General features: G+C 32.6%; 2 protein-coding genes and 1 non-coding gene across 4 annotated transcripts; 2 read left to right on the top strand and 1 right to left on the bottom strand.

Moving 5' to 3' along the window:
* The first annotated feature begins 1,236 nt into the window (after window positions 1-1,236).
* Window positions 1,237-1,638, top strand: LOC107955711 (uncharacterized). The gene has a single exon (XM_016891514.1). The coding sequence runs from the start codon at window positions 1,237-1,239 to the stop codon at window positions 1,636-1,638; it is 402 nt and encodes a 133-aa protein (XP_016747003.1).
* Window positions 1,639-5,598: 3,960 nt separating this feature from the next.
* On the top strand, window positions 5,599-10,027 carry LOC107904540 (kinesin-like protein KIN-1). Of its 2 annotated transcripts, XM_016830956.2 has the most exons (17): window positions 5,599-5,713; window positions 5,912-6,049; window positions 6,181-6,283; window positions 6,375-6,418; window positions 6,801-6,830; window positions 6,921-7,043; window positions 7,141-7,166; window positions 7,351-7,432; window positions 7,952-7,993; window positions 8,073-8,106; window positions 8,254-8,329; window positions 8,400-8,619; window positions 8,706-8,797; window positions 8,922-9,039; window positions 9,114-9,293; window positions 9,446-9,616; window positions 9,866-10,027. In XM_016830956.2, exons 2-16 carry the CDS (start codon window positions 5,936-5,938, stop codon window positions 9,575-9,577), a joined length of 1,416 nt encoding a protein of 471 aa, XP_016686445.1. In that variant the 5' UTR covers window positions 5,599-5,713; window positions 5,912-5,935; the 3' UTR covers window positions 9,578-9,616; window positions 9,866-10,027. The 2 variants fall into 2 exon arrangements, with proteins under 2 accessions (XP_016686445.1, XP_016686439.1); XM_016830950.2 differs by lacking the exon at window positions 9,866-10,027 and having other exon boundaries at window positions 9,446-9,786.
* Window positions 10,028-22,836: 12,809 nt separating this feature from the next.
* On the bottom strand, window positions 22,837-22,942 carry LOC121210608 (small nucleolar RNA R71). Its single transcript, XR_005905722.1, has one exon. It is a non-coding gene; the product is annotated as a small nucleolar RNA R71 (small nucleolar RNA).
* Window positions 22,943-27,331: the final 4,389 nt, after the last annotated feature.

The raw sequence follows: 27,331 nt of genomic DNA, 5'->3' as shown, positions 1-27,331 counted from the left end.
TTATATGATGTGGTAGTTTATTATTGACTGGATTTTTTTAACGGATATGACAGTTTAGTGTATAATGACTAACAGAAGAATAGCTTAAGTATCACTAGTGATAAAAAAAAAGGTATTGTTTAGGTACCAACTTGGAAAAAAGTAGTTTAGATACTACTTATGACAAAAAAAAAGGTACCAATATGAAAAAATTGACATAATTAAAGTATTAATTTATGAGTTAAGCCTTAAATAAATAATGTATGGGGTAAGCTACACCCAATGTCACTCTAAAATATGATTTGTTTTATTTCAGTTCCTCTAAAATTATTTTTTCAATTTAATCACTCTAAATAAGATAATTGTTCCAACAAGTCATTACCATTAAAAATCCGTTAATTCATTAACGTATTGCTAATATGATACATTAGGAAGTTGAATGACAACACTTGACTTTTGACTAAAACTTAATTAATTCTTTGTAATTATTTCAAAACCTGGTAAATACCTAATACCTAATGAACACCTTCTACACGGTGTAGTTTACCCTAATATTGTAAAAAATTCAGGGAGAAAAAGAGCACTAGTGGGAAAGTAGTTCCTTGACCTCTTTTTCAAACATCGTACTAAATTTGACCGAGTCCAAAATGGGCTGCTTTGGAAATTTTGGACGCTTGTGAGCAGAAACGCATATTTGACCAATTTTTCTGTATACTAGCTTTGACTTTTTTATATGAACTATTCATTTGACCGAGGTTGACTATGGAGCAAATAAGCTCAAATCCTTTTTGTAGTATGCTTTCGCGTCTTTCTTTGTCGTTGTAATCGACTTATGTTACCTACTACCTTTATTTTTATAGAACTCCCTTATTGCTGAACAAATATATATATACATAAACTTCAAACCCTTGTTTCCTCTACAATTTTATTCTAATTCCCCTAGCGTTCGCCATTGTCGAAGTTATGTCATCAACTCCAATTTGTTACTTAACTTCATGCAAAGCTTGGGACGTCGATTTGCAATGCCCGGGAGACCAGTTGTGGCCATCTAAGATACTTGAGATTAATGTTAAGGCAACTTTCATTGCCAGCCAGAAAACAGAACGAGAAGAAAAAGAATATGAAGAAGGAAAGAAGTTGGGCATGGCGAGAATTATCGTCCAATAGAAATCCCACAAGCTACGACTGGAGCAGTTGTTAAACGATGTCGTAACCAAATACTGGAACGACACCAACATCTGGGACGTATTGGACTCAATGCAAATCCCCATTGGTCGCTCCATGGTAGACGAAATCGTTGGCTGTGCGCTGGGCATGGTTCCGAATGAGAGTTATGAGAATCGAAAAGTGTTGAGAATGCGGGTGGAGATTGAGGTATTGGTGGACGAACAGCCGAATTTGGCGGAAGGGGATGCGTGTTGTATCGATGAGGAGGCTGATGATTTTTGGGAGACGGCGGAGGCGTTTAGGAAGCTAAGGAAAGTGGTGGTGGAAGAGCCTGCTGAGAATTTATGTTTCATTTGTTTGGTTGGGTTCTTGGAGGGATCGGAGATTAGTGCTACACCATGCTCTCAAGTATTCCATGATCGTTGTATTAGAGCTTGGCTAAAGAAATGCAGTAAGAAATTCTGTCCTAACTGTGTTACCATTTTGGCCTAAACTATAAAACATTTCATAAGCCATAAGGTTTATATCGCATTTCACGTCTTGTTGAAACCCTTGAAGGTTTCAAATGAAGTTTATATCGAGATTTTCGATGGTTTTTTTTCTTTCCATTTTTGGTTGACATTTTTTGTTTCTTTGCTAAATTCTAAGGAACTTTTTAATCCGAAGTAGTTTGAGTTCTTTGTACCATTTTTGGCCTTATAATAGTTGTTTATATCTTATTTTTGCAGTGAAATATTAATAAAATTCTCATTTGCCTAAAAAATTACAATAGTAAATTTACTTATGTAATTTTAACATTACTGTAACCATATCTTTTTATTTATATTTTTTGATAAATAAATTATTTACACACAATTTTAAAAATTAATTGTGAAAATTAGATTAATTCATTTTATAATTTATTGTATGTCACTAACAGCGTCATGACGTATGAACGCCGAGCAAAGAATCAACACAAAATTATCAAAAATTAGAGTGGCTTAACTTCAAGTATGGTAGATCGAAAGTAATATTTTTGTGTTACAAAGAAACACGGAGTATTCCGATGATCAAACCCAAGAGAGATGAAGTGATAAAGTGACTAACAATGAAAATGCATGCAATTATGAATTTTAGCTAGCTACTCACTAAGTATTATTTTACGGCAAACCATCATAATAGATTAATTAAACTAACTTACACCTAGGAGGACTAAATTGCAAAGCAAACAAAAGCACATAAATATCAATTTAATGGACTAAAGTGGTCGGTTGACTTCTATGTTGCTAGTTAGTTCTTGGATTAGGGATGTAAATTGTTCAAATTCCTAATTGGTTCAATTTTACCTTTCAGTCACCATTTTACCCAATTAGACGATTTAGTCTAATTTATCTCTCGATCTCACTAAACTAAATTAGGACAATTAAATTGGTTCTCAATAAGCTCTCCCCTCGGACTCACCTATATAAGTGTTCACTTGGAGGCGTCAATTCTAGGTTTTGAAGTCTATTTTGAAGTCTATTCAATTTAGTTTAATTTTTACGATTTAATCTCTGACCCAAAAACTGACCATACAACATTTCCATCAACCAATCACCATAAGATTTAGTGACTACTCATCATCAACATACAAACATCAGTAAAGTTCAGGCTTTAATTGTTCATTAAAGAAAGCATAAAAAAAATAAGGTTGAGAAAATCTTAGTAACTCTAGATGGAGTCTTTGTGGAAGATGATAGCAACACCAATGGTGATGAAAGTACAACCAAAGTTGAGATTTTTACACTTTTGCAATTTCACAAAGTTGAAATCTATTAGATTCTTTAAAGAGAAATCAAAATACAAAGAAGAGTTTTTGTATCTAATTGCAAGAAAGTTAAAGCTACAGTAGAACTAAAGAAACTAACAGCTATCAACTAACTAAGCTAAGAAAGGAAAAAACTCTAAACCTAAAAATGATGAAGAGAATAAAAGAGAAACTAAAAGGATGATAAAAGATGACTCATTTATGTTTGACATTAAAAGTGCCTTTAATACAACCAAGTTACAATCCTAAAGTTTGACAAAAATGCCATTAGAGTGTATGAGCTGACTTAAGTTAATGTTCGACACTGTCAGACTTCAGTGTTGCGATACCCTCAATAATGGCACAATGTTGGCTTTAGAGGTTCTTGATATTGCGACACAGGCTAGTTGGTGTCACAACATTCTCAATAGTGGCCCTGGCTCCTTCACTTCAACCATCAGCAATGGAGTTGGCTTGACGTCGGTACCTCGAGCTCGATGTGGCGGCACATCACACCTAGTGCTGCGACATCTTCGACAGACTGTTCCAAGTTGGTTTCTCGTTGAAGTTTTGCTCCCTTAAGATGATGGAGGCTCAATGTCACAACATCCTAACATTAGTGTCATGGTACCCATATCAAATGCAATTTTCCTCAAGGTTTGGCTATAGCTGTCTCCCTACATAAACTTATATACACTATTAAACTCCTAATGAAACCATTTTGCCAAAATGGGTCTTAAAAGGATTAAAACTAAAAAAAAAAAAGTCATTAATACTAAAAACTAAAAATCAACAAAAAAACATAGAAAATACTCAATAAACTCATCAAGCATTTTAGAGAGCCTAATTTGATGTGATAAATTACGACAGATCAATCACGAAATTTTTTTTATTTAAGTTTGATGCAAAAAGCCCTAAAACTTTTTAAAAAAAACAATTAAGCCCCTGCTTTTTTTTTTACACTCATTTGGGTACTTGAACTTTCAAAATGCATAAAAAATGCCCTCAAACCTTTTTAATAAAAACAATAAAGCCTTTAACTTTTTTTTTTGCATTCAATTGGGTTCTTGAACTTTCAAAATACACCAAAAAGGCCCTTAAACTTTTTTAAAAAAAACACAATTAGGCCTCTGCTTTTATTAAAAATTAGAAAAAAATATAAAAAATTAAAATCAATAAAAAGTTATAAATATTATTAAATTTTAATAAAAATTTCAATTATTACAAATTTATTAAAAATATAAAATATATAAAATTCATAAAAAATTGTTAAATTTCATAAAAATAGTAAAAATTATAAAATATATAGAAATATAAAAAAATTTAAAATTTTATAAAGTTGTAAGAAAATTATACAAAATGTAAATAAATATAAATTTCATAATTTTTTTATAAAAATTATTGTACCAAAAGAAACATTTTTATTGATTTTTATTTTTTTTATCATTTTTCGTCACATGTCACGCTGTGCTGTGATGACTTTAATTGAAAAAAATTAGGGGTCGCTATTTTTTACAATTTTTATTTTTTTACAATTTTTATAAAAAATTATAATTTATTATATTTTTATTAAAATTTAATAATTTTTCTAAAATTTATTATTTTTATAATTTTTAATTAGAGTAGGGACTTAATTGCTTTTTAAAAAAAATTGATGGTATTTTTTATGCATTTTGAAAGTTCAAGTACCCAATTGAGTAAAAGAAAAGGGGGCCGAAGAATTTTGAGGTTTTTTTTATGCATTTTAAAAGTTAAAGTGCTCAATTGAATGCAAAAAAAGAGAGAATGGGCTTAATTGCTTTTTTGAAAAAATTTAAAAACTTTTTACACCAATAAGCCTTTTTTAATTTATGTATAATTTCAATATTATTAATTATTTTGAAGGCAATTTTTCTTATTAACTCTTAAAAGTTTATATAAAATATTAGGTGATGTTGATGAAAATATATCATAAATTCGTATAAAAATTATCCTTTTGATTTTTTTTAAATAAACATTTATTTTTGTTAACAATTTATTAATTTTATATGCATGCAATAAATATAGAGACGAATTGTCTCGAGATTTGAAAAATTACTAGAAAATTTCAATCATACTTTCTAAAAATTAGAAAATTTTCATATTAAACTTTCCAAAAATTTAAAAATAATTTAATTTGCATCTTTAATTTTTTTTCAATTATCATTCAACCAAAAAATTTAATTTGATCTACTAAATTTTTTAAAAAAATCTCATTAAATCTCTTAAATTCTTTAAAAGTTTTAATTAATCCTCTCAAATCTTAACATCAAGGTACCTAAATGCAAATATAAATATTTTTTGAAGATTACTTTTTATCTTTTACACTTTTGACCCTTTTAACTATTTTATCACTTAAATAAATGTTCAACGAGTATTTAGATTTTCTATTTTGATTTTTTTTGAGTAAATATAAAAGATATTTTTTTCATTTATATATAAATATGGTATAATGATCGATTGAGTTTTAACTTGATTGATATGAATGTTGTTGCTAACATAAGAAAATGTGAGTTCGAGTATATTAAAACGGATTATTCTCTTATTTATAAATTAGAGAGAGACTATTGATATTAAATTGTTTAAAAATAAATAAATATGGTGCACTTAAAATTTTATTTTAAAAAATACTATTCAAGAACTTTTTCTTTCCCGCCTTCGGTTACTATAAAACCGAAAAGACTTTTGCCTCTCTCAGCTCAGCTCAGCTCAGTCCCTTTCTAAATCCAAACTGAAATTAAAAAAAAAATAAATCCTCTAATTATTAGCGCTATACTTCAATCTGTAAGATTATTTTAAAAGTTTTCACAAGAATTCGATATACTGTTTGGGTTCTAAGAAATTTCGAAAAGAAGCCCTCAGTCAAAGTAGTTTTATAGCTAATTTTAATGGAAAATTTTCATTTCTCGAATCCAAACTATCTACTTCATTATGTACTAAATGAATTTTTAAAAGCTTTCAACTGATTTGATTTTGTTGCAGATCTGAATCAACTTTCGAGTAGAAATGTCAAACGTAACGGTCTGCGTACGCTTCAGGCCTTTGAGCTCAAAGGAGAAAAGAGATCTCGGTGACAATATCTGTATTCAAAGCATGGACTCCGAAACCTTCATCATCAAGGTTTTAATTTCTCTTAATTTTATTTTTAACTCCAATTTCTTTTTGCTTTTATTTATTTTTTTCAAAATTTTGATAGAAAAACTATAAAAGAACAGCTGATCGGTCCTGTAATTTGAGTTTGTATATGATAGGATGAGAAGGAAGAAGGTTTTACGTTTAGCTTTGATAAGGTTTTTTATGAGGAATCTAATCAAGCTGATGTCTATGAGTTTCTTGTTCTTCCAATTGTCCGTGGTATGATTAGAAAAGTGTTCATTGATTGATTATCTTCATTTTCATGGTTTCATCAACTGTTTTATGTGTTTATTCTTTTTCCTGTAAACAGATACTGTCAATTCTATAAATGGAACAATCATCACTTATGGACAGGTAAAAATCCTTGCGTATTTGTGTTATTACTATTACTACATGCCAGAGCTTGCAGTACTTGATGATCTCTCAATTAACTAAATGCTGCGGTTAAGGATTAGTTTATAGTATGAACTAATCACTGTTTAGAAGATAAAAAAGAACTTAATGGTGAGAGATACAATCCGAAGCTCTTCAAAGAATAAGGCTAAAAGGACCTTTAAATCTGATGGTTTAGGTTTCTATTTCCCATTCATTGTTAGTAACTAGTAGATCACGCTGCTAACGCAACACATTGTCTTCACCTTTAATTAACTTATGGATATGCATAGTCTTATTTCTTTGATTAACTTTCTTCATAGTCTTATTTCTTTGATTAACTTTCTTCTTCTTTTGATGACAGACTGGGGCAGGGAAGACATACAGTATGGAGGTGTGCTGATGAAAGCATAAATGTAGCTCCGTTAGTTAAATTTTATACATTAAATTGATTTCATTGATGATATGTACCTCATTGTATCAGGGACCAAACATCTTGGAATCTGATGAAAAGAAGAAAGGGATACTTCCAAGAGTGGTGGACGGATTGTTTGCGTGTATCAAAACTTCTGCTGACTCAACAAAGTACACCGTCAAGTTGTCAATGGTATGAAAACTAATCGTATTTATTTAGGGCCCTAAATTACTTACTTTTTTATTATTAATGCTGTATGATCCATGAAAATTTCTGCTCTTGTCTATAGGTGGAGATCTATATGGAGAAGGTTAGGTATGTATAACCTTAAATTCTACTTGTTGTTGGACTGAGAGTTTTTATTCTCTTTGTAAATGTTTCTGATTGGCCTTTCTGTACCCATGATATTCGAAAGCTCAGGCTAATGAAATATTATAAGAGCTGCTTTTTTAACTGTTTTAGTATTTATGTTAAATTCACATGCATTTATTATCCCCAGGGACCTTTTTGATTTATCAAAGGACAATATTCAGATTAAGGAAAGCAAAACACAAGGAATAGTGTTATCCGGAGCAACAGAGGTAATCTATTTCTTACAGAAATTACTATTTCCTTTAGGCTTGACATATGTACTGGAGTAACATTTTCTATCTTTATACTTGACATCAGTCGGGTTATTTTTTGCTAGGCTTTGTTCTTTCTAGTTGAGATTAACTTTGAACTTGTTTACTTCAGACTCAAATTTGTTGAGAATTGTTCTGTTGACCTCTATTAGTTTTCTGTTTTCCATTGAGCATAAACTGCCTTTAATTGACATCCATTCCATGTATGCATATATAATGCAGTGATTCTTCAAGTTCTCCATTTAATTATTTTCACAGTAATGATGGTTTGGTCTAGTGGCATGAGTACTTCTATTTTGAACATACTCAATATTTGGTACAACTTGAATGATTTAGGTGCTAAATTCGCTTTCCCCTACAGCAAATTAAAGAGTTTCATATTATTTATGTTGGAACTATACTTTGCTTCACTTAGATATTGTTGCATGGCTCTTTCCTTAATAAAGTTTCTATTTTATGCACTGATGTTGTTCCCAGATCTCTCTTTCGGACATAGCCGAAGCATTGCAAAGCCTATCTGTAAGATTAAGACTATTTAGAACATTATCTTCCATTTTGTTCATGGGATGTTGTTTCTAATATCGGCCTTGAAATTTAGAGTGGGATAGCTAACAGAGCAATTGGAGAGACCCGTATCCCTTTTGTATTTTTCTGTTTCTATTTTTTCCACTAATTTCTTAATCATAGTAAAGTGAACTTGTATTACAGATTTCACAGTTATCACTTTTACTTAGTTAAAGTTCTCTTTGGAATTTGTTTTGGGACTTAAACGTAGACAGAAATGAACATGGCAAGCAGCAGGAGTCATTGCGTTTACATGTTCACACTCAACCAAGAATCAATTTCAGAAAAGAGGTATAGCTTATCCCTTGACTATGTTCAAGTCTTCAAATGAATTGATCTATAAATTTCACAATGTGACCAGGGTGAAATCTGGGAAGTTGATTCTTGTGGACCTAGCCGGGTCAGAGAAAGTAGAGAAAACTGGGGCTGAAGGAAGAGTTCTTGAGGAAGCTAAAACAATCAATAAATCCCTCTCAGCGTTAGGGAATGTGATCAATGCTCTGACATGTGGTTCACCAGCAAAAGCAAACCATATTCCTTATCGTGATTCCAAGCTCACTCGAATGTTGCAGGATGCTCTTGTTCGTTCTCTAACTCCTAACTTTATCTTACAGTAATGTCATCAAATCAGTTTGATGCTCTCTTGGTTTTCATATTAAATCTGCAGGGTGGGAACTCTCGCACTGCATTGCTTTGTTGTTGCTCACCAAGTCCTTCAAATGCATCCGAGAGCCTGTCCACTCTTCGTTTTGGTGCAAGGTTCGTGAACTGGAAATATGCTATTATACATGTTAACCCGCGAAAAGAGGAAGTTTAAGCGTTAAGGCCTAATATCAATATCCATCTTTTCATTTCACTTTTTGGGTTGTAATTTTCATTGCAGGGCAAAGCATATAAAGACATCACCACTTGTTATTAAAGTTAGTGAAGAGAAATGTTCTAAGAAGAATGGAGATGCTTCTGGTACCAGAGATGAGTCATTTGAGAAAATTCTAGAAAAGGTTAGTTTTATGATCTGACATTTTCTTGATGAAACATTCTTTGTCACTTTCTAATATGGTTTATTCTTGTTTAGATGAGTGAGAGACTTAATGACGAAGATATAAAGTTACTTGAGGAATTATTCATTCAGGCAGGACTATTTGTAGATCCTGATTCAGAAGAAGACTTGGAATCAGCCATTCAAGATGTTGTTCAACAAACCATTTCTTCATTGATGAAAGCTGTGGAAGAGCTCAGATCTACTGTTGAGATGGTAATATTTTTCACTAAGCCATTATTATCTTCTACTAGAGAAACAAGGGTAAAAACAAAGAGGGATGGAAGTTATTTTCCAAACAAATAGGAGCTGCATATCATGCAATTTGAAGTTGGTTCATGCAATAGCTGAGTCTACCATCTTTGCAGCTTCAGAGAGAGAACAATGCCATGAAGGGAAGGCTTGCTGTTGCTGAAAGATGTGATGCTTTGCCTGGAAAAAATGCAGATTTTCTTCAGAAGATTTTTGGCTTTCTCAGCTCCTTTATTCCTGGAATGTAGAGATGAAACTTTATTCCACTCCATGATGCTGGTTTACAGGTATTGATAATAGAATCCAAATAAACACTATCCATATTTTGAACTAATTCAATTCCTTTGAGCAAAAATCATATCTCCATAACCAAGATAATGAGAAGGCTAGATGTAAATGCTGAGCAACTATAAGGTTTTACTGTTTCTTTAAAAGGAATGAAATCACTGTCTCCATAGAGCATGGTCTCCTGAGTGACATGCAAATTCAGAATAAATTGCCATGATAGTTCTATCATTTAGCAGTTATAATTGTAGGTCTCATGGAATTCAGACAGAAACAGGAGAATATCGAACGCAGAGTAAGGGCCGATAGTTCCTTTTTTGTTGATATCTTGGGTAGTAACTTTTTGGTATAAGAACATTGTAAATTCGTTGATTCTTGTCTAGTAGCAAATCGTTCAGTTGAAACTGGAGAAATAGAAATGGCATTCACGAAATTTTTTATATTTGAGGACCTCACTCAAAAAATAATTCATCATCGATGAATATAAATTGTGATTTAAGTTCAAAATACTCATTAAATTATAACTTTATCTCTATACTTCAATCTAGACTACTCTTACTCTAAAGCTTTACTCCTAAAATTTTTAACTTAATTAATTCAATCTAATTTCCTTACAAAATTGCACTAAAAGACGACTCTTAATTGAATAAAACAACGTGCTCTCTAATTCATACATTTAGCCTACCCAAGCCACATAATATAAAAGCAAAGTAGATTTGTTAGTTACTTAAAAAAGTCTTCGAATAATCTTCGTATCAATAAAGATTTTCTCAAAATTAAACTCTTTTAAAAAAGCAAAATTTTTATTTAAAGATACTTTGATTGCATTGAAAGTTTAAACCCATCCTTACTTTTTCACATAAAGTATTCATTAATATGTGGTTAGTAATCCTCAAAAATTAGCAATTAAATGATTAATTATCCAAGTAAACTTGGTCAAAATATGCTAATAAAATAGAGCGAGTTATAATGTTCTATAAATATTTTCTTAAATTGTAACTTGCGTCAAAATTGACCCTTATAACTGACACTAGTAATCTTTCCTTTTTGACATTTTAAACAAAAACTTAATAGCAAAACAAGTAAGTTAACACTCCCCTTCAATCCATACACTCAACAATGAAAATTAACTATTACTGCAAAATATTAGAAGCACTAACAATTAAAACACAATATATTAAAAATATCATAATAAAGAAATCTATGTAACGGTTTGATGGTCAATGGTGTTCACTATTCTAAGTGTAATCTGAATTTGAGTCGCGTTAAACGCATTTGTTGTTCACACTTTTTCTTGTTATTGTAATTAAAAAAAAATCATAGTAAAGTTTCTTTAGGAAAAGGAATAGTCCAAACAACCATAGTTTATATTGATGAGCTCTAGTCCTTTAGCATTAACAGTAAGGGGAGGAATCGGTTGAAACAGTTGGTTGGATGGATTAATTTTGCGTTAAACGCATTTGTTGTTCACACTTTTCCTTGTTATTGTAATTTAAAAAAAATCATAGTAAAGTTTCTTTAGGAAAACGAATAGTCCAAACAACCATAGTTTATATTGATGAGCTCTAGTCCTTTAGCATTAACAGTAAGGGGAGGAATCGGTTGAAACAGTTGGTTGAATGGATTAATTTTGCGTTAAACGCATTTGTTGTTCACACTTTTCCTTGTTATTGTAATTAAAAAAAATCATAGTAAAGTTTCTTTAGGAAAAGGAATAGTCCAAACAACCATAGTTTATATTGATGAGCTCTAGTCCTTTAGCATTAACAGTAAGGGGAGGAATCGGTTGAAACAATTGGTTGGATGGATTAATTTTCTTACCGATTTAATTGGCATACATTTCAAAAAAATAGAATTGACTGAATTTATTGTTAAAACCGATAAAATTCAACTGAAATTGGTTCAGTCGATTTTTTATTATCTTCTGTTTTCTTTCAGTTGTTTGTCCAAAAAATAATTCATGCCTACATGACCCTTAAAAAAACACAAAAAAGGCTATTTTAAACTTAAAAATAATTCATGTCATGGAAAATAGATTTGGGGATATGGGAGCAGTTGAGCAGAAGTCTGATAAAGGCATACCGCAACATGATAAAAGGAAATAACTTATATTATCATTCATTAACTATTAATAAAATATTTTCATATCTTTAATTTTTAAATACATACAATATTATTATACACTCATGCGCATATAATAACTTTTCTATTTTAATTTTAATTTTAATTAAATTACTTAAAAGAGTTAAAATTTTGAAAATAAATATATATTATGCTTAATATCACTAAATTATTAGTAAGTTTACATTCAGTCACTCAACTTCAAAAGGTTATAAAATGATCCTTGAACTACTCTAAAATTTTTATTTAAGTTCTTGGTTGTTAAATTCGTTGTTGTGTGGCATTTTCTGTTTGCATCACCTGTACTAATTGAAAGCTCTAATTCTCCTTCTCTTTTACAATTCGATTTTTTTTCTCTTTTCCAGTTCAGTTTTTTTTATGAAACAACTTTAAACGTCACAAATCTACGAACCAAAATACAAATAACTTTCTTCTCCAATCTACGACACTAATCGTCAAATCAACTTGGATCTAAGGTATACTCTTCTACTCGTCGATGAGTGCTGATTCACCGTATTGATTGTTGAATTGTCACTTGGAGCTCGTTATTTGAACTTATAGAAAAAAAACTTAACAACCGAGTGACTTAAATAAAAACTTTCGAAGAGTTCAATAACTTAAATTAAAACTTTTGAATAATTCAGAGATCATTTTGTAATTTTTTAAAATTTAATGACTAAAACGTAAACTTACTAATTGTTTAATAGTTTAGTAGTTTAAAGAAAAACATGTTAAAACTAAAAGGAATCATAAGCAAATTAAAAGCTAAAATTAATAATAAAAAATTGAAATTTTTATAAAAATGCATAAAAAATTGAAAATGAATAAACAACCTAAAACTAATAATTAAAAATTAAGAAAAATTGAAGTAAAAATGTTGTTGATTAGTGGGACCAATAAGGAAGAGACATAGAGGAGGATGTGGTGGTGCTGATGGAGGTCGATTCACCCTATCTGGGTGGAGAGCCGAAGAGTAGAAATAGAGTGAGATGGTGGAAGTGATTGCTGAGGGTAAATAAGCAGAGTGTACGTAAGCATGCTAGAGAGTTTATCCCTTCTTCATTGTTTTGGGGCTATTTATAGTTGAGGTTCTCGACTAGGCTATGTTGACGTAGTGAACCCGCAATCAAGTTATCATTATAGGACGTGTTCGGTGGATGTCTTTGATAAGATAAAAATATTTGTGATGTGACATGTTATATCATTCCTTTTTATTCGAGGTATGAAATAGTTTAACTCACCTGAGGTTTGGTGACCAAAATAATTATATTCTTAACAGAAGGTAAGGTGCTTGGAGGAGCGAGTGGTTAGCCTCCTTGAACAACTACCTTCCGTATGCTTGGGTGGTTGAGACGGGAAGTGAGTTCTAGTGACCTCTCGGTCTGCAACGGGTGAGGTATGCTCTTAAGGTAACTTTCTATGTTGCGATGTGTCAAGGAGGTATAACCAATATGTTAAGAAAAAAATGAGAATTGAAAAACGATACCAATAACTGTGTTATCAAACTTTGGTATTTGATTAAAAAATTCACTTAAAATAATGTATTCCCTATAAAAGAAACTAAAAAAAATAAAAATCTTATAAAATAAATAAAAGACTATTAAAATTTGAAAAGGAAAATTAAAAATTATTTAAATTATAAAAGAAAGAACACACATTTATGTTTTTTTCAAAATTTTAATTATATTTAATAATTAAATTAAATTAGAGAAGTTATTAGATACAAATGAGTATATAGTAACCTTTGAATTCTTTTTAATATTAATATCATTTTATGTCCGTATCATATTCGTTCTTTTTAATACAATACCTAGAACTACATATAGCCATGCCTTCAACCCTTAAATAAGAGCATAATGCGCTTCAAAGCACTCGAATACACATCCTCCTACACTAACAACAATGTCAATGCCAATCAAACAAATACCCAGTTGACACATTTCAATGTATTTAAAAATTAAGGATATATCACTATTTTATTGGTGTCTAAAAATTATAAATTTTAGGATTATACTAATGTAAATTATTCTCAAATGATAATATTTTCTTCTTCTTTTTTTAAAGGTTTTCTTGATTATTTAATTGGGTGAGATGAGTTAAATTTATTTTGATTTTGTATAGTTGATTTAATGAGATATTGGGTTATTGGATTGGGTTATTATAGATATTTATTTTTTATATATTATAATATAAATATATTTTAAATAATTAAAAATATTAAAAATTAAGTCAATTTTTTTGTTGGGTTGGTTTGAGAATTAAAAAACAGATAACCAACCAAAAAACCTAACAAAATCGAAGGCACAATAAAAAAAAACATGTCTCACTCGATTAAACTGATGCCAACCAAATTGATTGGATCGGTTTAAACCAAAAATCGCTCCTAGTAATTGAAAGTGCATTGATTCTTACCTATCAATTATTTGTTCAGCTATAACTAGGCAATGTAACTACTAGTAGAAAAATAAAGATGGATACCATAAATTATTTATAGAGTAATTCACTATCAACGAGTATAAATTGTGATTAAAGTTCAACTCACTCATCAAGTTGCAACATCACCTATATACTTCAATTTAGATCATTTTCCCTCTAAGACTTTCCCTCCAAAAGCTTAGATGTAAACTTAGAGTGTGTTTGATAAACATAAAAAATTAAGGGTTGAAAAAGTAACTATTGAATTATTTTTTTTGAATAGTAATCTCATTATAAGTTCTTATCTTTTTTTATATCTAAAACTATCCATAGCCCCTCCCTAATCCTTAAATAGGAGGATAATGCGCTTCAATGCACTTGAACCCATGTTCTCATGCACTAGCAACAATGCTAATGCCAATAGAGCTAAGACTCAATCGGCAATATAACACCTTTAACCAGTATCTGTCGCCAGAATAGGGTTACGGAGCATTACCAAAGTTTTCATTCAAAACAATCAAAATTTAAAGCATTTAATTCACATCATCAATCATAGCAAAACTAGTCAAAAGCATACATATTATCCCTTATTCGAGCCCTCGAAGCCTTAGAAAAACACATTAGAAACAAATCGGGACTAAATCGAAAACATATATAATTTTTCCAAAAAAGATGAAAATTTTCTAACTGAAGGGGTCACACGACCGTGTGGTTAGGCCGTGTGACTTACACGGCTGAGACACACGCCCATATCTCAGGCCGTGTGGACATTCGAAGTAAGGATACATGGCCGTGTCTTAGTTCGTGTTCATGCTTGTGTAACTCTCTGACTTGGGTCACATGGCTAAGCCACATGCCCGTGTTCTAGACCGTGTACCCTCGAAGTGCAACCTTTAAAAACTTACAGGGGACACAAGGCTAAGACACACACCCGTGTCTCTAACCGTGTGGACTAAAAATAGGCCATTTCCAAGCCATTTTTCTCACCCATTCCTGTACACACCTATAACCAATTTACCACACGTAATCAAGCATCCCAAAGTACACCAAACCATACAACAACAAGCTATCCAAATAAGATACATATGCATACAACCAATATGCCCAAAAAGACACCTCAATCACAACAATTAAACTTGTATAACCATATGCATAGTTGATCACCTTGCTACCATTTTAAAACATACTATGCTTAACTTATACCTTGTCATTAGAACTTATCATTTGAACTATAGTTTTCATGCATCCCAAATACACATATATCTAACTTATACATATTTGACCATAACTTATCCATATATATATAGTTTAATTCCATGCCAAGTTATACCATAATTGACCACATACCAAAATCACATTCAAAGATACCAATTTGGTTATTCAAAACACAACTTCAAATGACCATTTCAACTCCAACCATCAAGGCCATCTAAATGACACAAATCTAACCATAACTAGATGGTTCCAACAATCAACATGTATACAAATCATATTTCAATCATGTACATCTGTTCACAACCTTTCCAAAGCATACCATATCTTGACCATGTTGAGGTCAATTCATCATATATCACTTTGGTCATTCTAACATGCTTTAACACATATCAACAAGGCACCAAATGTACCAAGGGTACATCACCCAAAATGTCATATACCTGCCAAACACATCAACTAACATTCAACTAATCATCAACCATAAGTTCACCTATACATGCTATTGTAACCTTAACCAAGATATCAAGATTTACCGATATAATCATTGGATAGCGTGATGGATCTTCGACTAGCTTTAAACCTGATCAAGCTTCCAGGAATCTGAAAAGTAAAAAAAAATAACTACGTAAGCAATGAATGCTTAGTAAGCTCGTATAAAATTTAGTCATATTAATCCATTTCAAATATGAAGTTTATACATGCCAAGAATAATCCTATACCGATAGCACAAGATTCATGAAACCATATTCAACAACTAACAAAGTGGACAAATCCACAACATCACTTATACATATCATTCCTAGCATAGCAGGATTTTATAAAACTTTAAACCCTTCTAATTTTCTTATTTTCATTTGCATTTCATTACTTTCCATTGCATTTACTATCTTTAGCTTAAATAACAACATCAATTCAACACATCATTCCCTTTTTCATCTTTTACACTTAAATATGAACTTATTATTTCATTACCCTTTCCACATCCGTTTCATATGCATAACACACAAGACATAACCATATCATAACCATAAGCTAGTACATTGAAACATAGCTCTTTTCGAATTAATGACATTATAAAATATTTCATAAGAAATTGCATAATTTAAACCTTACCACTCTTTCATAAACACAAGCATATTTCCATTTGAGCACTTACCATTTCAATGCAACTTATAAGTAAACATAATGCCATTCAACCAATAGCTTGGCAGATGCCTAAGTATCAAACAACAACACATGTTAGCATACTCGAACATATTTCATATAAATTCAACATTGATAACCATTTATTCTCAACATGTAACACTTGAGTTTATTACTCATCTCAACTTACATAATTTCCATGTATCATCATATCAAAGATGTTCATATATGTACATGTTATAATATATATCATTCTCTTACCGTTTCTTATCTAAATAATGCCCGTTGAACCATTTAGAATACCGTTGGATACCCGGGATAGCTCACACATAATGTGCTAAATTATATAACTATAATTTGTCAATTCCTATACATGTATGCTCGCACGAGCTGTGAATCAGAATGCTCACACAAGTTGTAAGAATGGGCCTGCTCATACGAGCTGTGGGTCGGAACATAGGTACACGATGCTGCTCACACGAGCTGTGGAGTATCTGCAACATATGCCGAACCTCAACCATGGGTAGGACGTTCGGGACCAGCACCTAAATCATGTAAACCCTAATGACATTTTATTTGTATCCTAAGAATTCTTAAGGTTCAAACGGAGCTCGGTAATCATCGTACGTCGTTGAATTTACAATGTTTCATAGCACGACAAATTTCATACTAACATATATATATTTAATCACAATATAATCACATATGAACATTCAATTTAATCAAAATTATATAGAATACAATTCATACGAACTTACCTGGCTAAATTGCATAAATACCAAAGTTTAGGGGCATTTTGGTAATTTTTTATTTTCCTCGATTTTCCACCTGATCTTGATCTAAATTAATAATTTCATCCAATTTATCAATTTACACAGTAAAAAAAATGTATTTCATGCAATTTGGTCATTTTTGAAAGTTTTACAAAATTACTCCTAAAGTTTTATTTTTATTCAATTCAATCTCTGAGCCCAAAACATGCAAATTAACCATTTTTAATGCCAAATTATAGCAAAAAAATATTCATGGTACCCATATCAACCTATATTTGTATTAATTTCACATCAAATCCTTGTACTTTTACTATTTTAACAATTTAGTCCCTAATCGAAAAATTTATCAAAAATCACTTAATAAAATACTTTTAAATACCAACCAATATTTCAAATTCATCATTTAACATAAAAAATCACTAGATTCATCAATGGAAACATTCACAATCTTTAACAGTTTCAAAATTGAAGGTACGGGATAGTTGGGCCTAGTTGCAACAATATCAAAAACATAAAAATTATTGAAAACGAGGCCTAAGACGGGCTTACATGCATCATCACAAGGTAAGCCGAAGCTTCAAGGTCTTCCTTGGATTTTTTCTCCATTCAAAATCGGTGAAGAAGACATTAAGATGATGACAAACATTTTGGTTTTATTTTATTTTAATTTAATATACCAAATTATCATTTTAACATTGGTTAATAAATAAATAAAACACCAATTTCATGCCCATAATTGTCCACTAACTCCTTGAATGGTATAATTACCATTTAAGTCCATTTTCCTTTATTCAGTTAACCATTTAATCACTCAAGTCAAATAGTGACTAAATTTTACATCTTTTACAATTTAGTCCTTTTCAATGAATTAACTATCGAACCATTAAAATATTTCAACGAAACTTTAATACCACCTTAATAACACTCCTTAAATATTTACAAAAATATTTACGACTCGTTTTATAGAATTAAGTTCCCAATACCTCATTTTCTAAAACCACTTGACCTTAAGGTCAAACTAGTTGAACTTAATAACTCGCTTATATAACAAAAACCACTATATCAAAAACCATTTTAAAACCATATTTGACTCATAAATATTAAATGATAATATTTACGAACTTACTTGCCAGATTTGGTGGCCCCGAAACCACTGAAAATTGAGCTGTTAGAGGCAACTACTGAAATTTTTAGTACTGAACTTATTTTATAAAATTGTGTTGATATATTAGTAAATATTAAGCTTTAAATATAATTATTTTGTTTGATAATAGAAAATTTGGGTTTTTGAAAACTCATTATTTCATAATTTTAGTATTCTAAATAATATAGTATTATATTTTATTTTGAATATTTTTGGATAAAAGTTAAAGATAATAACCAAATATCTGATTGTTTGTACACACTATATGATCAAATCAACCCAACTCACATCAAATCCCATTTTGATCATAACCGTTTGTACTAAATGTCACTCCACCTTATCATAGGCCTTGCTCATATCCAATTTCAGAGCAAAAGTTCCCCGATGGCCCATTCGCTTCCTTTTAAAAAGAGTGTAACAACTCAAAAGCAACAATGGCATTATTAGTGATCAGCTGACTAGGAACAAAGGCATTCTACCCCTCATCAATGTAATGAGGTATAATCTTCTGTAACTTATTAACGAGCACCTTAGATATAATCTTAAATAGCATATTACATAAACTAATAGGCTGAAAGTTTGTCATGTTCTGTGGATTACGTTGTTTAGGGATGAGAACAATGTTGGTGTCATTAATTTCGTTAAGGGATCCACCATCATTAAGTATATGTAAGCAAAAATTACAGACATCCTTACCTACTATATGCCAAAATTTCTAATAAAATAAAGTAGGCATACTATCTCTGCCTGCTGCCTTATCATGTGCCATCCCCCAAACAGCCAATAGAACCTCCTCCATAATGAATTCAGATTGCAAAAAAGTATTCATGTCGTCAGTAACACGAACTGAGATATAAGATAACAGCATACGTATATCCTCTGGACCTTGAGTCGTAAATAGATCAGTAAAACACAAGCAAGCCACTCTTTCAATCTTCCCCTCCCCCTCAACCATACCCCTATCAGCATTCGCAATTCGATCTATAGTGTTAACTTGTCAATGTTGCATAACAAACCTATGGAAAAATGCAGTGTTACAGTCACCATGTCATAACCATGTAGTCCAAGCTCTCTACTCTCAGTACTTTTCAACCTTGTCAATTTCAAGGTTAAGATGCATCTTAGCCATCACCATCTTTTCAAGGACATCATCCTTTGGAGTCGCATCAACAAGAGCATGAAGGCGATCTTGAAGTTGACGAACACTCATTTTCGGTAAGCCTCGCACTCTATTGGCCTAGGCCATCAAACCCTCACCTATAGACCGAATGCAAGCAAGAACAAAGCCCACCGAAACCTCTCAAAGATGCTTAACTTTAGCCTTACAAGATTCTTTTAAGCACCAAGAAGCCTCAAACCGAAAGCTCCTAGTCCGATGCCCTGTATATATGTAACATCCTTATCAAGCAGTAATGGGCAATGGTAAGAGATGGAATGCACATAGTGGATGAGTTTGTAGTTAGGAAATAAATCTCTCCGCGCCGTTTAAGCCACCCCCTATCAAGCTATTCCCAGATGTTGTTATGATGGAATTTTCCTCTCTCCCATGCATACCAATACCCAACAAAGCCTAGATCAAAGAGCTCAACATCCTCAAGCATAGTGTGAAAAGCATCCATAAGCCGTTCATCCCTCAAATGCCCTCCCTACTTTTCATACGAAAATAAAATTTCATTAAAATCCATTATAACTATCCAAAGATAATCGAAATCAACAGTTAGTTGTCACAAAAGATCCCACGATTGAAAATGCCTACTCTCAACCGGTGAGCCATAAAACCCTGTAAACCGCCATTGATTTCCTTCAAAATCCTTCTCTACTAACACATCATATAACCAGAAAAGTAACTGTGTAAGTGAATTTTACATGCCTCCTTCCAACACAAAGCTAGACTTCTCATTGACTCATCACTACTAATCTCAATACCACATGAAAAACCAAACCTTCTACAAACCTTCTCCATCTGACTACTTTGTAGCTTCATTTCAATGAAAAAAGCCACACTTAGGTTCAACCCTTTCAACATATGTCGAAGGCGCCATATTGCATGAAAGTTCCCCAACCCTCAGACATTCCAACTTAGGAGTTCCGTGGTGCCTAACTACTCTGTCCACTAGAGCCAGTCAATATTCCAAAAGCATGAATGGTAATACGCTCAACAGAGGTGTCCTTAGCATCCATTCCCATAAAAACTGGAGAAAACCAGACTTATGTGATCATCTCTTCCCCTCCCTAACTTTCATTAAGAAATCCTCCTCCACAAAGTTCAAATTTGGGTTGTCATTTTCCATACCCTTAGTAATACAATTCTATCGCCTCCCAAAATTCAACCCCAAAGTAATATTAGCATGAATTACTGATAAACCGTAATATATACATATTTTTACCCCATGCTTGGCATATTTATGGATGACTTTTCCTTGGATTCATTGAATTCGATACTCCTAATCCTTTAAATTCATATTTTATACTTAGGCAAGCATTGGAAGGTGAAAAGAGCAAGAAACTGGCTAAAAACAGACAAAATGGGCCTAATTCAGCATGGCACACGGCCTAGGCACTTCTACACGGGTGACCACACGCCCGTGTGTGACACACAGATAGACCATACGCCCGTGTGTCATGGCCGTGTCAACATAAAACCAAGTCAGAATTACACACGGCCTGAGCACCTTCACACGAGCGTGGAACACGATTGTGTCCTTGTCGAGCCTAAGTCTAATTCTACTAAAAAAGGACAATTTTGGGCTAATTTGGGCATTCCAAAGTCTATTTAAAGCTAAAAGAGGATTGAAGGGGACACACAAAGTTGAAGGCAAAAAATACTCAAGGACAACTATCAGAATCACCTCAGAGGCAGGATCTACATCAAGACTGAAGATTTCCATCCGATTTCCTAGAAGTTCTTTGGGTTTCTTTATGCTTTGTTGTTTTCCAAACTTTGAGATGTTTTCCATTATTAATATGAACTAAACTCTCTAAATACCTAAGAGAGATAAAATCTAAGACAGATCTTATTATTATTTGAGTTATATAATAAATACTTGTTCTTATTTTTAATTGTGAATTTAACCTTTGCTTTAATATTCCAGGATATTAATTCAAGTTTTTGATGTTCTTATTCAGTAGAGTAAAAGTCCCTGTTTAAGAGTAGATCATTCATAATTAAGCGGAGTTGCATGCAATCCTAGAGATAGGATGACATAAATCTACCGGATTAGAGTCAAATCTAATAAGGGAATCCATAGATCGAGTTAATGCGACAATAGGGGTTTTAATTAGAAAGAGATTTCAATTAATCAACTTAAAGTCAGTTGTCTTTAGTTTCGAGAGAGATATTAACATAAATCAGGGATTTTTACGGTTTAAGTCAAGTGAATAAATCATCTAACTCAAAGGTAATAAGTAAAGTCTAGGTGGATTCTTCCTTGGGTATTGTCTTCTCCGTCGGTTTTCTAAAAAGTATTTCCAGCTTTAATCTCTGTCGTAACTTTAGTTAGTTAGATAGTTAATTTTAGTTTTAAAACATCCCTTTCATTCTTAGGCTAGATAATTAAAAGATAGTAATTACTAGTACTTTTAGTCCTCGTGGATACGATATTTCCGGTCTCACCACAACTATACTACTGTTCGATAGGTGCGCTTGCCTTAGTCTAATTTTTAATTAGTTTTACGACCATCAAGTTTTTGGCGCCGCAGCCGGGGACTAAGATATTAGGAACACTTAATTTTTATTACTTTATCCATTTTTAATTATTGCAATTTAATTTTGTTTTTATTTTTAATTACTAATTTTTCTTTTCTTTACATCCGACAGGTTTTTATAGTTTATGACTAGAAGAAACCCGTTAGGACCTCTACTTTTAAACAGTGAAATTGAGAGCACAGCTCGCAGAAATCGAAGAGAAATAAGGCAAAGCCTACAATACATAAAGGAAGGGCGAGACGACGATATCCATACTACGACTGAAGAGATGGTTGATAATCAGAATAATCTGCTACCTCCTGTGGTTGCTGTAAATCTAGTAGATCAAAATCCTGCTCCTCGTACTATGTATGGTTATGCTAAACCTACATTAACATGAACTGCATCGAGTATAGTTAGACCTGCTGTCGTTGCAAATAATTTTTAACTGAAACCTAACACGATCCAAATGATACAACAGTTTGTTCAGTTTGATAGTTTGCAGGACGAGGATCCAAACACTCATTTAGCAAATTTTCTGGAATTCTGCGAAACCTTTAAGATCAATGGCGTTTCTGACAATGTCATTCGCCTGCGGTTATTTCCCTTTTCATTAAGGAATAAAGCTAAACAGTGGTTGAACTCATTACTCGAGGGTCAATCACCACTTGGGAACAAATGACCGAAAAATTTTTGCTTAAATATTTTCGCCGACTAAAACGGCTAAATTACGGAATGATATCTTTTCTTTCATACAGATGGATTTAGAAAAACTTTATGATGCATGGGAGATATACAAAGATCTATTGAGAAGGTGCCCTCACCATGGATTACCCTTTTGGCTACAAGTTCAAACTTTCCACAACGAGTTAAATCCCTCGACTGGACAAATGATCGACGTAGCTGCTGGTGGAACTATCAATAACAAAACACCTGAAGAGGCTTATGAGTTCATAGAAGAGATGTCACTGAATAATTATCAGTGACAATTCATGAGGACAAAGCCGACAAATGTAGCCGGCGTTTTTAACGTCAATTTGGTTGCTATGCTTTCCAATCAGGTAGAACTTTTGAATAGAAAAATTGATGGTTTACTTGGTTCTACGCAGATACATCCAGTAATGCAGTACGATGCAGGTGGAGGTAGATTAAACAATTTAAAATATCCACCCTACGACCCCAACATGGAGAACGAGCAATTGAACTATATAGGTAATAATCTTCGACCTCAAAATAATCCTTATAGTAACACTTACAGTGCAGGTTGGAGGAACCACCCAAATTTCTCATGGGGAGGCCAAGGAAATCAACGACCACCACCCCCTCAAAGCTTCCAACAACAACCTTGCCAGCAAGAGAAAAAGCTGAACCTTGAGGAGATAATGACAAAGCTTATTTCAGTAGCAGAAACCCATTTTCAGAACATTGAAACTGCACTTAAAAATCAGCAAGCATCAATTCAAGGACTCGAGAATCAAATTGGACAACTGGCTAAGATGATTTCAGAAAGACCACCAGGGAGTCTACTTAGTAACACCGAACCCAATCCAAAAGAGCATGTGAAAACAGTTACACTAAGGAGTGGGAAAGTGTTAGCTGAATCTGAAAAAAAGTCACCACAAGAAGCTGACAGAAACGATTGAGAGGAGGTAAAACCCGACAAAATTTAGTACCGAAGGAGTATAGACCACCAATCCCATATCCAGCAAAGTTGAAGAAAGACATTATGGATGCATAATTCGGTAAATTTCTTGAACTTTTTAAACAATTGCATATTAACTTACCCTTTGTTGAAGCTATCTCGCAGATGCCTACATACGCAAAATTTTTGAATGAATTTTTGACAAACAAAAAGAAGTTTGAAGAATTGTCCACAATAGAACTAAACAAGGAATGCTTGGCCATACTCCAGAATAAACTGCCAACCAAATTGATGGATCCAAGAAATTTTACTATTCCCTACTTAATTGGTAGTTTAAATGTTGAAAAGGCACTGGCTGATCTAGGGGCGAGTATTAATCTGATGCCTTACAAAATGTTCAAGAAACTTAGTCTTGGGGAACCGAAACCCACTAGGATGAGTATTCAACTAGCTGATAGATCTATTAAATATCCTAGAGGTACTATAGAGGATGTGTTTGTAAAAGTAGATAAATTTATATTCCCTGTTGATTTTGTTGTGCTTGACATGGATGAGGATGTTGAGGTGCCGTTAATTTTAGGTCGTCCATTTTTAGCCACTGCTCGGGCTGTTATTGATGTGGGTGATGGTAAACTTGTGCTTAGGGTAGGTGACGAAGAGATTATTTTTAAAATATATGATGCCATGAGATTCTCTAGGGAACATGATGATTCATGTTATTTTATTAACTTTATTGATCATGCTACTCAAGATTCTTTACAGGAAATCGTACATAAGGACATGTTGGAACTATGTCTTGCCCAATAAAATGAAGTAAATGACGATGATTCTACGATAGGTAAGATAAAAGCTGAACTAAATGCCAATGAGCCCTCATTGAGACATAAGAGCTACGAATATATTGAGGTAAACAATGAATTAAAGTTAAAACCCTCTGTTGAAGAACCTCCTAAATTGGAATTAAAGCAACTACCAAATCACTTAGAATATGCGTTTCTTGGAAATAATTCCATATTACCAGTGATTATTGCTCCAGATTTATAGCCAACCGAAAAGGACGAGTTACTCCAAGTATTGAAGGAGCACAAAAGAGCCGTAGCTTGGAAAATTTCTGACTTAAGAGGGATCAGTCCTTCTTTTTGCACACATAAAATTTTAATGGAAGATGAATATAAACCTTGTGTGTAAGCTCAAACACGACTGAATCCTAATATGAAAAAATTTGTGAAAGCAGAGGTAATTAAACTCCTAGATGCTGGAATTATTTATCCTATTTCTAACAGCTCTTGGGTAAGTGATACGTGATGTTCGTGACAGGTTTTAAATATTTATAATGAATTGTTCTTGAAACTAACTATTATCACGATGAAGGCAAGTGTACCAATTGAACTGTAGTATAGCTTTAGCAAGACCGGATTGTCGAACCCAAAAGAACTAAAAGTCTAGTAATGGCTGTATTTTTATTATCTAGCCTAAGAATAATGGGGTTTGTTTTAACTAACTAATTAACTAAACTAAGAATTCACAGAAAATAGAATTGGGCAATTACTTTTAGAACAACGATTGAATTAAGACAATACCTAAAGAAAAATCCACCTAGACTTCACTTGTTATTTGACTCTGAATCGGATGATTTATTCATTTGACTTGATCCATAGAAATCCCTAAGTTATATTATTATCCCTCTCGAGACTAACAACATCTAACCCTAGGTTGAATAATTGAAATCTCCTTACAATTAATTCCCTAGGGTTGCATTAACTCTATCTATGGATCCCCTTATTAGGTTTCACCCTAATCTGGCAAAATCTTGTCAACCTATCTCTAGGCGCGCAATCAACTCCGCTTAATTATGACAAATGTACTCTTAGACAGGGTCTATTCTTCCTCTAAATAAGAGCTTAACTTGAATCAATATCCTGGAATTTCAAAACAATAATTAAGAATATATAATTAAGAATAAGTCAAATATTTATCATACAATTCAGAAAATAATAACAAGATTTGTCTTAGGTTTCATTCCCCTTAGGTATTTAGGGGTTTTAGTTCTTAATTAAAAAGGTAAACATCTCAGAAGAATAATGAATACAAAACATAAAGAAAAACTCAAAACTTCTGAAGGGAAATTGAGGGGAGATCTTCAGTCTTAATGATGAATCCGGCTTCTGAGATGGATCAATCGGATTTCCTTGAGTAGTTCCCTATTTCCTTCCCTATGCGTCCCCCTTTCCTCATTATCTAAGGTGTATTCATAGTCTTTAGAATGCCTAAGAACCCTCAAAATTGGCCTTTTCTGAATTGGACTCAATTTGGGCTCGACAGGGACACGCCCGTGTGCGATTACTTCAGGCTGTGGTTAAGCCTATTAAATAGGCACGGGCGTGTAGTCCACCCATGTGAGTCGTGCTTCGATTCTGCCAAATTGGCACGGCTGTGTGGTATGCCCATGTGAGGAAGTCCAAGTCGTGTTAATTTCGTACATTGGCCCATTTTCTCCATTTTTGGCCCGTTTCTCGTTCTTTTCACTCTCCTATGCTCACCTAAGTATAAAACATGAAATTAAGACACTAGGAGCATCGAATTAACCAATTTTAAGGAAAACTCATCCATAAAATGTGTTGAGCATGGGATAGAAATATGTATAAATTACAGTTTAGCAAATACCCCCACATTTAAGCATTTGCTTGTTCTCAAGCAAAATCCTCAACTCATAATCAAAATAAATTCTTCTCAACTTATAATTTCTATCAATAGTATCTCAAAATAATCTATAGGTAATCATACATTGAAAATTCAACTGAAAGAACATCAAAGTTTCAAACATTCCAAGTTGAGCATTTTATCATGAAAGCATAGGTTTCTCCCCTCATCTAAATAATTACTTTTGATTCAAAATATCACAGCGTTTCACATCCTCACTAAAGATTCACTCAAATTACTCGAGGTGTTTAAGGACAATAAATGAAGCACTCAATAGTCAATAATGTAAAGTCATTACCATAGGCTTGCATGAAAATTAAATCTCCACCACTATAAATTGAGATGAAACATCAATCAAAAGGTTTTTAGAGGGTTGTAACGTAGCTTTGGTTAGAGGATGTGGTCACAAGCTGAAAGAAAGGGTTAGAATCGAGATTGAATTGAAAAATTGCCTAACTAGAAAAATGACTAGTCATCAATTGCGTACAACAGAGCTTTTTCTCAGAATATGGAATTTAACTTCTTTAGCTCAGAAGATTACTACTACTAATATGTCTACAGATTTTTTTTAAGAACAAGTCAAATTACAAAATAGAATAAAACATAGCAAAGCAACTATTCCAACTCAAATCTCGACAAAAATAGGGATCAAAGTAATTTAGGGGATTTCAACAATAATGAGTTATGGGTTAATATTGAGGGTAAATCAATGACTAGGTTGTTAGGCTCAAGGGGGTTCACTAAGGGTTAATTGTGAAGGTAGGCTTTCATGGAGTTAGTAGGTTAAACCTAAGTGCCTTTATCTTTTTGACATATCAAATCAAATGGTGTGGTCTTGACATGCATAATCAAGCAAGTTCTAGAATAACAATTCAATAC

Source organism: Gossypium hirsutum, chromosome A11 (assembly GCF_007990345.1).
Source record: "Gossypium hirsutum isolate 1008001.06 chromosome A11, Gossypium_hirsutum_v2.1, whole genome shotgun sequence".
In the NCBI taxonomy this organism is placed as follows: domain Eukaryota; kingdom Viridiplantae; phylum Streptophyta; class Magnoliopsida; order Malvales; family Malvaceae; genus Gossypium; species Gossypium hirsutum.
This window is presented reverse-complemented; position numbering and strand designations above follow the sequence as displayed.